At 38.0% G+C, this 13847-nt stretch overlaps 1 protein-coding gene across 3 annotated transcripts in view; it reads right to left on the bottom strand.

Annotated features, from left to right (window-relative positions):
- Positions 1–8257: 8257 nt before the first annotated feature.
- LOC126175308 (protein lifeguard 1-like) overlaps positions 8258–13847 on the bottom strand; it is a 43417-nt gene continuing 37827 nt past the window's right edge. For all 3 annotated transcript variants that reach the window (XM_049922012.1, XM_049922013.1, XM_049922014.1), the window contains exon 5: positions 8258–10226. In XM_049922012.1, coding sequence (XP_049777969.1) covers positions 9867–10226 — 360 coding nt within the window. In that variant the 3' untranslated portion in view covers positions 8258–9866. The remainder of the gene's footprint in view (positions 10227–13847) is intronic.

Raw genomic sequence — 13847 nt, 5'->3', positions numbered from 1 at the left:
TCTTCAGAACATTCTTTGTGTTATCTTTCTTGGTATTTCTACAAAAGTAGATTTTAGTCAATCTGTTGTAATGCACCCTGTTTTGTGTACAGTGTTTTATAAATCAATTAGTACCTGCAGTTGGTCATTTTCTGTCAGCTTTGGGAGTTCCAGTGGCATTTCATCTGCTTAAGATAATTTCCTCATTTTTTCACATTTTAGTGTATATTCCACTTCACTTCCTGTAATGTGATACAGAACACCTTCTGAAAAACCATTTTAGCCTCAGATATGCATATAAACTATTGTCAAACATTCAAATATTGCAATTTGATACTAATTACTATGTGAATTACACAGCAGTTAAAAGCAAACTTCTGGTTAAAAACCATATAGAAAGCTCATGACTATCAGATTCAAGTATATTTAATATCCAGACTCTGTAATTGGTACAAATATTTTTTTGTTAACACTGAAGCCACTAATTAGTTAAATTCTTTAACGACTACCAATATTCACTAGAATTTAATTTGCCTCATATTCTGTTTGCATTGTATTCATTATTTCCATCATTGTTTGCAGTTTAATAGGTCAGCAATGTAAAATACTCGCAACACTGTAATTAGAGAGAAATTATGCAGTCCTTTATTGCAAATGTAAACATATACTGGTTTTCTGCCCAAGCAATCATTTTGAAGTATGTGACTACTAATACATGAAAGCATATTTAATTTGCAACTTCAATTTCTTAGGACAACAACACAATTTATATTTTGCTAATAAATCAGTCAAATGTAATTTCATTGTTAATTTCTGAATATTACCTTGTTTCATATTTCTAAATTCTTTATTTCACAAACTACCTATACATGCTTAACAGGAAATAACGTATCTAAATTATTCTGTCCACAGTTTATCTCTATGTATTTATTTTCTACTGTAATTTTGCAAATTTGCATCTTAAAAAATACTACTGATTGTTACTAAAAGTATGAATCGATTTGCAATGGCCTTGTCACAACACAGATTGTAGCCAGTTTTCTGTGTGTCAAGATGCAGTCAGTTTGTAATGCCAATTGTTCCCCCGTGTTGGCTGCAGATTCCTTGACTTGCGCCATAGGGTGGTGGGGTTTCGGGTTCCGCTGAATAGGTCAGGAGTTAACTACACTCGGCTGGCGGCTACACGGGTAGTGGAGGCTGTGTGGTGTGGACTGGGCGGTTTTTTTAGGTTAGAAGGCCTCGGGAAAGTACGGGGTGGGCTGAAATCTCAAAGGGTGCATCGCAAATACAGGACGTGCTTGGATCAAGGAACAGTCGGAATTGTAGTTCTGCTGGGAAAGTCCCTGAGCCTCAAGCGCTAATAGAAAGCACAGAAGCTGTAATCGTTATAGGTACAGAAAGCTGGCTAAAGCCTGAAATAAGTTCTGCAGAAATTTTTACGAAGTCTCAGATGGTGTTCAGGAAAGATAGATTAGGCAGAATTGGTGGTGGAGTGTTTGTGTCTGTCAGTAGTGGTTTATCTGTTTATCTTGTAGTGAAGTTGAAGTAGATACTCCGTGCGAATTGGTATGGGTGGAGGTTATACTTAACAGCCGAACTAAGTTAATAATTGGCTCCTTCTACCGACCCCCAGACTCCGATGATATAGTTGCGGAACAGTTCAGAGAAAATTTGAGTCTCGTAACAAATAAATACCCCACTCATACGATTATAGTTGGTGGGGACTTCAACCTTCCCTCAATATGTTGGCAAAAATTTACTTGTTCAAAACCGGTGGTAGGCAGAAAACATCTTCCGAGATTGTCCTAAATGCTTTCTCCGAAAATTATTTTGAGCAGTTAGTCCACGAACCCACGCGAATTGTAAATGGTTGCGAAAACACACTTGACCTCTTAACCACAAACAATCCAGACCTGATAGAGAGCATCATGACTGATACAGGGATTAGTGATCACAAGGTCGTTGTAGCTAGGCTCAATACCGTTTCTTCCAAATCCACCAGAAACAAACGCAAAATAATTTTATTTAAAAAAGCGGATAAAGTGTCACTAGAAGCCGTCCTAAGAGACAATCTCCATTCCTTCCGAACTGACTATTCAAATGTAGACGAGATGTGGCTCAAATTCAAAGATATAGTAGCAACAGCAATTGAGAGATTCATACCTCATAAATTGGTAAGAGATGGAACTGATCCCCCGTGGTACACAAAACAGGTCCGAACACTGTTGCAGAGGCAACGGAAAAAGCATGCAAAGTTCAGAAGAACGCGAAATCCCGAAGACTGGCTAAAATTTACAGAAGCGCGAAATTTGGCACGGATTTCAATGTGAGATGCCTTTAATAGGTTCCACAACGAAACATTGTCTCAAAATTTGGTAGAAAATCAGAAGAAATTCTGGTCGTATGTAAAGTACACAAGCGGCAAGACGCAGTCAATACCTTCGCTGCGCAGCGCCGATGGTACTGTTACCGACAACTGTGCTGCTAAAGCGGAGTTATTGAATGCAGTTTTCCGAAATTCCTTCACCAGGGAAGACGAATGGAATATTCCAGAATTTGAAACACGAACAGCTGCTAGCATGAGTTTCTTAGAAGTAGATACCTTAGGGGTTGCGAAGCAACTCAAATCGCTGGATACGGGCAAGTCTTCAGGTCCAGATTGTATACCGATTAGGTTCCTTTCAGATTACGCTGATACAATAGCTCCCTACTTAGCACTCATATACAACCGCTCGCTCACCGATAGATCTGTACCTACAGATTGGAAAATTGCGCAGGTCGCACCAGTGTTTAAGAAGGGTAACAGGAGTAATCCATCAAACTACAGACCTATATCATTGAAGTCGGTTTGCAGTAGGGTTTTGGAGCATATACTGTATTCAAACATTATGAATCACCTCGAAGGGAACGATCTATTGATACGTAATCAGCATGGTTTCAGAAAACATCATTCTTGTGCAACGCAGCTAGCTCTTTATTTGCATGAAGTAATGGCCGCTATCGACAGGGGATCTCAAGTTGATTCTGTATTTCTAGATTTCCGGAAAGCTTTTGACACTGTTCCTCACAAGCGACTTCTAAAAAGCTGCGGGCCTATGGGGTATCGTCTCAGTTGTGCGACTGGATTCGTGATTTCCTGTCAGGAAGGTCGCAGTTCGTAGTAATAGACGGCAAATCATCGAGTAAAACTGAAGTGATATCAGGTGTTCCCCAGGGAAGCATCCTGGGACCTCTGCTGTTCCTGACCTATATAAATGACCTGGGTGACAATCTGAGCAGTTCTCTTAGGTTGTTCGTAGATGATGCTGTAATTTACCATCTAGTAAGGTCATCCGAAGACCAGTATCAGTTGCAAAGCGATTTAGAAAAAGATTGCTGTATGGTGTGACAGGTGGCAGTTGACACTAAATAATGAAAAGTGTGAGGTGATCCACATGAGTTCCAAAAGAAATCCGTTGGAATTCGATTACTCGATAAATAGTACAATTCTCAAGGCTGTCAATTCAACTAAGTACCTGGGTGTTAAAATTATGAACAATTTCAGTTGGAAAGACCACATAGATAATATTGTGGGGAAGGTGAGCCAAAGGTTGCGTTTCATTGGCAGGACACTTAGAAGATGCAACAAGTCCACTAAAGAGACAGCTTACACTACACTCGTTCGTCCTCTTGTTAGAATAGTGCTGCGCGGTGTGGGATCCTTACCAGGTGGGATTGACGGAGGACATCGAAAGGGTGCAAAAAATGGTAGCTCGTTTTGTATTATCACGTAATAGGGGAGAGAGTGTGGCGGATATGATATGCGAATTGAGATGGAAGTCATTACAGCAAAGACGTTTTTCTTCGTGGCGAGATCTATTTACGAAATTTCAGTCACCAACTTTCTCTTCCGAATGCGAAAATATTTTGTTGAGCCCAACCTACATAGGTAGGAATGATCATCAAAATAAAATAAGAGAAATCAGAGCTCGAACAGAAAGGTTTAAGTGTTCATTTTTTCCGCGCGCTGTTCGGGAGTGGAATGGTAGAGAGATAGTATGATTGTGGTTCGATGAACCCTCTGCCAAGCACTTAAATGTGAACTGCAGAGTAGTCTTGTAGATGTAGATGTAGATGAATAAAAGAATTCATTGCAACCCCTGAACTTTCACTGACAATTTCCAAAATGTAGCAAAATTGCTACAATTTCTTATAGCATCATATTACAAAAACAGGACATCATATATGAAGATCTAAGTCGAATATTAGATTCTACCCCCAAGTTTACATCACACAGAACTGACATTTTCATTCTTATTAGTTTAAGTCTAAATTTTCAGTACAAGCATGTCATGTTATGTACTGGTCGAGGAATCTTTTATTATTCATTTTTGGTGACATTACTCAATGAGATTCCAAAGTGAGAATTAGTATTTAGCAGTTTTAAATAATTACACTTACATTCCCAGCAATAATGTTACAAATGGGTTGACCATATATTGCTACCTCCTCTTTCAGCTTGGCTGCAGTCTTCGCAAAATGTTCTTTTAAATATTTTGCCCATGTAAGTTTCTGGGACATACCAAGGATTAGGTTTCCTTGTTTATCTTTAACACTTTTGCTGCAGCATCGGTGCAGGCGCGCAACTCTCCAGTGCGGCCCGGCAATGTGTGAGTGTAGGCCGGTAACACTCCAAAACGGTAGGTACCGCTCGGAGTCGCCACTCCTAAGCACACCTGAGCTAAAGACTGAAGTCAAGACCTGGTAAGATCTGTGGGATCATGGTTGGTTGGTTGGTTGGTTGTTTCGGGGAAGGAGACCAGACAGCGAGGTCATCGGTCTCATCGGCTTAGGCAAGGACGGGGAAGGAAGTCGGCCGTGCCCTTTGAAAGGAACCATCCCGGCATTTGCCTGGAGCGATTTAGGGAAATCACAGAAAACCTAAATCAGGATGGCCGGACGCGGGATTGAACCGTCGTCCTCCCGAATGCGAGTCCAGTGTCTAACCACTGCGCCACCTCGCTCGGTGTGTGGGATCATGTTCTATACTGATTTAGTGATGACACCTTAGATGCATTACTTCAAATAAGCTGCGACTGTATTGTGGTCATGTTTTAAAGTTTGCTGTCTGGTCATTCAAATGTTCTTGATTTGTTGATAATGTAACAAAAAATACCCTCAAACAAGCAACAAACCCACTGCATTCAGGAAAAATTTGGATTCCAAAACGCAAATTCTTAAGGAGGAAAAAGGAAACTGGATTCATTTGAAATTATATTTACTTCAAATGCACATTTTTAAGATTGACTCTGATAGACGTCATCAATTTAGTAGCATGTTTGTTCCTGGTACGAGAGAATTAGCCGTCTACATTTATCACAGACACCCAGATGTGTACAAATTAGTAAGCAAAACACACCCTACGTGGAGGCTTCCCCCATCACTTCAGTTGCGGTGCTATTGAAACAAATTTAGCACAACAAATTCTCTCACAAAAAACTGAAGTGAACGCTTTACAATGCAATAAGAAATAAGTCAACTTGACACAAAAGAAAACCTCATTTTCTGAGTACTCGTGAAAAAAAGTTCTAACCTTTCACGTCCTAAAAAGAAACCATGCAGTATCAAAAGGAATAAAAGAAGTTGTCTTTGATAATCAGAATTTCCCCAGTATTATCATGTTTTTGCTACTTATGGGAATTACACAGCAGTTCAAGCAGTATCCAGGTTTGTCTGGGCAGGTTGTACACTCGTATGGTGTATCAAAGCGCTCGCCTTGTTCCACGCACTTCTCACACCGCTTCCTCGTAACTTACTTCTTCCCTGCAGTAGCTTCCCACTTTTGCACAACATGTGTGTGTTAGTGATGTTTCTTGCTCACATTTCATTTCATAGAACGTCCATTGGTGGGAGGAAGCCCTTTATAATGTTCATTCTGTAATCATACGTCATTTTATTTCCTGAGTATTTGTTGTACAGTTATAGATAATTGAAAACTAACATGTCAATAACATGAAAGAATAGTTTTTTTGGCCAGCACAGTCTTCCGTTCCCATAAATAATACGATAACATCTGATCTTGTTTATCACTCCCAGACATACACACAATGTATCTAATAATACGCAAAGGTTTCACGATTATTTGCTGGCGTGCATTCGCCACTTGCTCCATAACATTTAGATGTTCTGTGGAAATGTAGGAAACCTCTCATCGATCCTTCCAGTTTCCAATCATAACTCCATTTGAATACCGCGCAATTATCTCTCCTCTCCCAAGTTTTGCCGATACGTCTTCGGGGGTATATTTCCTATTTAATTTCAGAGTACCTGTGAAAAGTGTTTTTTGGTTCAACAGAGTTGTAGCTAAATGAAAACTATTGTAATAATTGTCCAAGTAAATATGATGACCAACATGCAGCTTTTCTGCCATCAAATGCAAAATGACCTTTTCAGCATGACCTTTACCACCCATATCTCCACTGCTTCCCGTGTACACAACGCACATATTTATGAAACCGTCTGGATTGTTGAGCACGTACATTTTAGTGCCATATTTATTATGTTTGCTTTTTATGTATTGTCTAAATGACAGTCTTCCCCTCAAATGAATCATTGATTCATCTATTGATAAATCTCTTCCCAGGTAATACACTTGAGACAATCTCGTGTTAAAATAATCCAATATAGGTTGTATCTTATATGAACGATCGTCTGGTTTCGGGTTTCCTGCAAGTGGATTTTTTGCAAAATGCAGAGAGCGTAATATGATCAAATAGCAGTCTCTGCTTATACTCATCGCTATTCCTCTAGTCTCAAACAATGGTTCTTTCTTCCAGTAGACTCGTAATCACGGATATTTAACGTTACCCATATGTAACGAAACACCCAGGAAAACTAGTAATTCACCTATACTTAAGAGGTTTCCATTTACAGGCCCAAGATACCTCTTTTGTATTTTCACTCAGCAATATGTTGACTGTGTTATTGTTAGTTTCGTCGACTACAAGTTACAACAATTCGTCTGTTACCAATAATCTGAAGAAATCCATAGGAGAATTGCCAGCAGGATGAAGTTGCAAATGGGTGATACTGCATATTATGTAGTTCTTTATGCCAGGACTCATCTGAACTATCTCCGTGTGACAGGTCGGGCTCGTTTTTGTCGTCGATTTCCACATAATCGTCGTGATCCGTATCGTCAGATTCGGAACCGTCACGAAACAGATTCAAAAGCTGTGCTTCCATGCTATCATCACTCTGCAGTTCTTCTGCAGCCTGTAAATGACAATTTCCGCGGTATGCCTCGTCCTCACTACACAGAAAATCACTGTCGTCTAGTACACTAAGTAACTGTTCCTCTGTCAATTTAACACTTCCAGCTCCTTTTCATATTGGAAGGTACAGGTGTTGGTTCATTAGCCGCCATTACGAACAATATATGTTCAATAACTGACCACACAAAACAAAAGTTTACATGCTTTAATGCTAGCTTAAATGCTGTAACTAGACTGAGTAATCAGACAGTGAGTGCAGACGCTTATAAGCATCAGCTGGACTGGCTTGTGGCTTGTTTTGGTGCTTATTAGCGTCAGCTGCAGTGAAAAAGTTAAATTGGATTTTCCTCCTTGACATTCCTGTGTGTGGACTCCAAAAGTATCCTTTATACAACTCTTCTGTTTCCACATAATTTTTCTTTCATATAATTTCCCTTAGCCTGAATTATCTTCAGTCTAATCTGTTGATCTACTACTTTATAATTTTCTTTCTTAATTAATATATTTTTCTTTTGTCCATCGCAAAGAGGATCTCATGTTTCATCCATTTTTGTTTCCCAGTTTGTTTTGTATTACTGATGTTTTCTCTAGTAGCTTCAAGTAGAGCCTCATTTTCCGAAAATTGTCAACACTTACCTTTTTCCTGTGAGTTACATTTACTTTTATATTTTCCTTCACCTTTGTTTTTATCACCTTTTCACTGAATAATTTTGTATTTCTTTCATCTTACCTAATATCAGAAATGTCGGTATAGTGGATCTTTGATACACAGAGATCAAAATAACTTTAATAACAATCATAACATTTCAACATCGTAGTTCCAGTTATGATAAAGTAAACAAATCTAATGCCTCCTCTATGCCCATCCTGATATTCAGTATTCCATAGGACTATTAACAAATGTAAATAATATACTAATAACCATATTCAATTCCACTACAAAAATTCTTAGGTAATCATGGCATTATATGCCATTTATCGAACTTTTTGTGCACAAATGGTATAATTATAAGTAAATTATTAAGTTCAATAAAATTTACTTTTATTATCACCATTATTTACAATCAAAGCAGTTGTTATTCAATTACATTTGTGGCAGGTAGCACATGCAGTAACAGCAGCAGCAGTGACAATGACAACAACAAACACTGCTTGCAGCCTAACTGCATATATACATAAGATTGGAATATTTAAAATCAGATCAAAGTGGAGGGAAAGTGATATTCAGTATATCAACACAGCAGTAGTATTTCAATTACATACCCTCTATCAGTACATCAAATCTGTATCAATACAATTAAATATTTACAAATTCCAGGAGTATAAATATACAATAAATATATACTGCCTGTGAAAATCTGTTTTGATTTACTCGAGGCATCATTATTGCTTATACAATACTAGCCCCATAGCTATTTTCCAGCACAAACATATATCAAGGAATGTGATACCATTTCCCTTTCAATCTGTTAAAGAAAATGGCTCTTAGAAATCCAGTCAGTCTTAAAATGTGAATCTCCATACATGGGCATATAGATTACAAGCATTTTTTGTATCCATTGTGTGAAACATGAGTTTATTTTCATTGATGCAGCTGCTAGTGATTCTACGCAGTTCTAAATTTATTTCAACAGTGTGTTACTATGCACTACACAAAATTTTGGTATGAGATTAAGTGACTGTAGCTTTAGATCATTAGGAAATCTTAATACTGTGCAACATAATCATCTCATTAATGTACTTTGCCATATTAAAAATGAGAACCAATATTGTTAGGTTCTCTTTTCTTCAGTCATTTTTACTGAATATTTTCTTCTCTAACAGCAAACCTCATCCGTACTTAACAACCATATGAAATACAGCTACTATCCACAAATTGGCATCACATACGAATGACCATCTATTTTACCTGGTTTCCTATTAATTAAGGTGAATGCTGGACAAGTTCACATTCAAGACATCTGCACAGATCCACAGTGTATTATTCTTTTATTATCTTTCATAAGGCTAAATTTTGTTGCCACATTTATTATATGTATTATTTGACACAGAGTGCAAGTATGTGTTTTAAAGTATTGACATTTTGTTTAGAAAAGCTCAAGACACTGAAAATACAGGAGGAGGTGAACTTTCAGCATTTGACAAATTCCCAGCCATTCGAGTATCATTCCACACTACCCACCCCAACTGCTGATACACAACTTCAGGCAGAATACTAATTGCATGTGTGTAATAATCTATCAGACAGGAGGACAAAATATTTCTACCACTATTTTATACATTTTCAATGTGATGAAACTTTAATGTTCCAGCACTGCAAAACTTATGAATAATTTTTTTTTTTCAACACCTGAGTAAAACATCCATATTTGTATATCCATACAATAAAGTGAAACAGCTTGTTACAATTTATGAAAAGTATACAATATTGCACAACTGTTTTTGCACACATTCAACTTTAAACCATTAACAACGAATTTAATACATACAAGATATACACTCGAGATCAGGAATAGACCTAACTCTACAGTCACACAGTATGTTAACACTATAACAACAAACAGCATTATTTTTTTTACACATCTACTTTGATAATTTTAACTGAAAAAATAAGACAATGTACAATTACAAATTTCAGTCTCTTGTCACACCAATAATGGTTAATATATAAAGGAAAATGTTAATGATATCCAGGTACAAATTCAAAGCTGCAAATATATATTCCTCTGGGGAAATAGAATACTTATGCTTGCCACCAATCATCAACTGTGTATCATAAACCAAATAAACAGAGAAAATGAGGGCACCCAATGAGGCATAAATTAAAATAATAACCTTGCCTGGAATAAATATTGCTACTATACCAAAAATCATTAGTATGATGACAGCAACAAAAAGGACACCTCCCATTACAGTGAAGTCCCACTTTGTTTGGAATGCAAATACTGAGAGGCCCAAACACACTGCTGCACTTATACCAGCTGCCATAATGACCTGCAATTAAAGAAATTATTCTGACATCAATAGCAAGACAGATGCTGTAATGTTTAGTAATTGACATGCCTGCAAATTACATACTCATGTGGACCTTCCTTAGCCCATACAGCTCACTTTTAAGTAATCCTTAACTTATTCCTACCGGTCACATATTCATCCACAGCTAATTTATTGATTGCCCCCTCTCACTACTCTTCACTTGTCACATCAACAATTCTGTTTATTTATTATTAAAATAATTTTTACATTACATACAATTATGCCGATTATGTGTATCACTTTCTCTAGTTACTGAATCTCTGAGTTCAGAGAAGATTTTTTGTGTGTGCATTTGAGTAATAACTGAAATATTATCACTAATCAGCAAGCATTAAAATTCCAATACAGTGCGTGAATGTTGTCAAGAACCACAATAGCTAATTCAGCATTATAAAGTCATTTGACACAACCCGTTACTACTAAATGGAACTTTTCTGCAGTTTTTAAAATGTTCCACTGGAACATGTATCTGATATGACAAAATTTAAGCAGCACATCAATATAGCAAGAGGACCCCAGATTAAACAATTTTACATAGGAATGCCTGTAGCACAGCTTAGTACAAAGCAGTATTGATGGAATGAAATTATAATTGAGGAACTTACAGTTGCTCCATGATTTTAGAACACCCAAACAGCTCCAATTCAACAAGGATGTAATGAAATCACACTCTCATAAAAATATGTTCAGAATAAATACATCAGAGCTAAGTGCACGAGAGCTAAATTATGATGAGTACAACTAAACATGTTACGAGAGACCGATCAGAAATTATTATACAGTCTTCAATTACCATTATTTGTATAAAATTACTGGTTGATTTTACAGTGGTATGCTAGGTTCACCACACAGGAGATTTTAGCTACTTTTTTTAAAAATCACTTTTTTAATATATTTCCTTTAGTTTTGTGAAAATATCGTCATGAAACACTGATACACTACATCACATTAGGAAAATAAACATGAGTACACTGTCACATAATGAAAAATCTACACTGTGAAGGTATTTAAGGGGAGGTATTTAAGGGAAGGTATTTAAGGGAAGGTATTCTTTACAAAATACCCTCGTTCTCCCCGTGGAATGCAGCTTCAATTTGCCACGATAAGATGAACGGAGGTCAAAACACCACTGTCGCTATGAGAATTTCTTTTTAGGGTTGTCAACAGTACCTTTATTATGATATACATTGTGAAGTGAGGTGGCACAGGGTCATGCATCTCTACTCCCACCACCTCAATCTGCAATTATGCCAGTCTTCTACTAAATGTCAGCCAACAGTTTTCCACCTGCAGACTATTGATTTTCACTTTGATCAGTGTGCATAGCATGAATTACTAGTCTGCACCATCTGGTTGTATGCCAGGAATGAAGGACACTAAGAAATAAAGTAAATATACAACTTTTCATGTCTTCAAGTTTTTCTGCTAAGGGGATTGGTCAGTTGGATGTTAAGGTACTAAACAGTGGGGTGGTCAGTCCCCCAGTCACAGGGTACGCCAATTGCATTAGTGACATCAGCCAGAAATCTAGTCAAATTGTTATATGTGGAAGTGGGAAAAATGAGGCACTGAAAGCAATACTGCTACCAGAGATGAGAAATAACTGCACATGAGTGGGAACTACATGGGTCAGCCCAGTCTGCTGGCCACAGAACAGACTACTCCAAAGGTGTAAAGTGTATTGCTATATCTTCTTACTGCCAAATGATACAGCTGAAAATTGTAAAACAATATGTCATAGGTAAAAACACAGATACCGTATCTTATTTGAACATGGTGAGTTATGTCAAGAGACGACACAAGTCTTCAACATTGGATGGCAATTGCAGCAACTTTGTAAGAGTACATACTTGTTCAGACCTGAAAATGGATGTTCCAGGAAATAACGGCCTGCTTTGAAGATGCAGAGAATTCCTAGGACATGAAATAATGGAGACTAAGCTGTGAAAAACAAATGAAGTATTCTTTAAGACTCGTTCTGTGTTTTAACTTTAACATTTATGGAAGGTCTTGTTGAAATTAGTTTTATGATATATATGTGAGAAGACCATGTACAGTGTGTTAACTTTAAATTGGTTGATCGTCTTCCTACTCCCAAATTTGTAGAAGTCACTAGGGGCTGCAAGGCTTCAGCTTAGTCATTTGCTTTTAACTGCAGCCAATATTACCTAGCTGACAGCATTGTGCCAGGTAGTCATTGTTGACTGCTGTATTACTGCGTTGTACACTGCTCTGCACAATTTAAGGACGAGAAAGATAAAGTAACATATCATATTAACTACTCAGTGGAAATGGAAGTGCGGCAGCATGTCGCAAAAACTTTCCAGTCATGCACAGAAAGCTCAATGTCACAAGCAGCAAGGACAGCCTGACTAGTGTCAAATGGGGCTGGCTCCATTACACAAGGCAGTTGAAGGTATGGGAAAAAAACAACATGAGAGTCAATCAGCGATCTCTTACTGTGCACTGTGGTAGTGGTGATATTGATTACAACATGACCTGGAGACAACACTTGGATGACACCACAAGTGGAAGAATCATCAGGAAACAAGAAGAAGGGCAAAGTGTGACATGTGTAACCCAGGACTTAGGTATTACTCACGGCACTGCTTAAAGTCAACAGGCACTGCTTAAAGTCAACAGGCACTGCTTAAAGTCAACAGGCACTGCTTAAAGTCAACAGGCACTGCTTAAAGTCAACAGGCACTGCTTAAAGTCAACAGGCACTGCTGACTAAGGGGGAGGAGGTGGTCGACCATGGTAAGCCAGAGCAGCAGATGACCACTACATTGCGCAACTGGCAAGAAAGGGCCTGTGTTAAAAAGAAGTGGGTGCAATTGCAACCACATTTAACAGAACTCCTGGGTACAAAATCTCCCCTCCAAGGTAGCACAGCGACTCCATGAGAATAGTCTTTTTGCCCGATGTTCAGTATGTTGTGTTCAGTTGACACGAACACATCAACTGCATCGTTTGCGATGATAGTAATGAGATGTACGATGGTTTGCTCTTCTTGGATGAGAGCAGATTCAATGTGATTAGCAATTCTGGATGTACCCTCCTATGAGAGAAGGAAACACTTAATGCACTCAGGATGATTGGTGAACACTTTCATTTTGGTGGTCCAGGTGCTTGCTAATGGCATACAACTAAGTCACAGCACTGCATGTGACAATGTGACAAATAAGATTTTTTTAAGACAATGAAACAGAAGATCAATGGCCAGTGGCTTTGGCAGAAAGGGACGAATTGAAGTGTGTGACTAGCGACTAAGTAGACATTAGCAACATGAGAGAGTTGTACACTTCACTGTATCACTAGTTATGGCGGCACCGTGTTGTAATGTGGACAACACAGTGTGCTGCACATCAGAGCAGGGTGAGGTGTATTTACTTCTGAACAGCTGTATTTATTTTATTTCTGTATTAAATGGTGTTATGTGATGAGACAGAACTGAGCTGATGTTAGTAAAGTTTACTAACTTGTGAACTGGGGAACTGTTGTGTCTCCAAAGTAGTATTTGGATTGTATACCAGCATAAACTAGAAACATGAAAGAACATTTGAAAGATTTCTGCAA

Source organism: Schistocerca cancellata, chromosome 3 (genome assembly GCF_023864275.1).
Source record: "Schistocerca cancellata isolate TAMUIC-IGC-003103 chromosome 3, iqSchCanc2.1, whole genome shotgun sequence".
Taxonomy (NCBI): domain Eukaryota; kingdom Metazoa; phylum Arthropoda; class Insecta; order Orthoptera; family Acrididae; genus Schistocerca; species Schistocerca cancellata.
The sequence above is the reverse complement of the archived record's forward strand: the minus strand, read 5'-3'. Positions and strand labels throughout refer to the sequence as shown.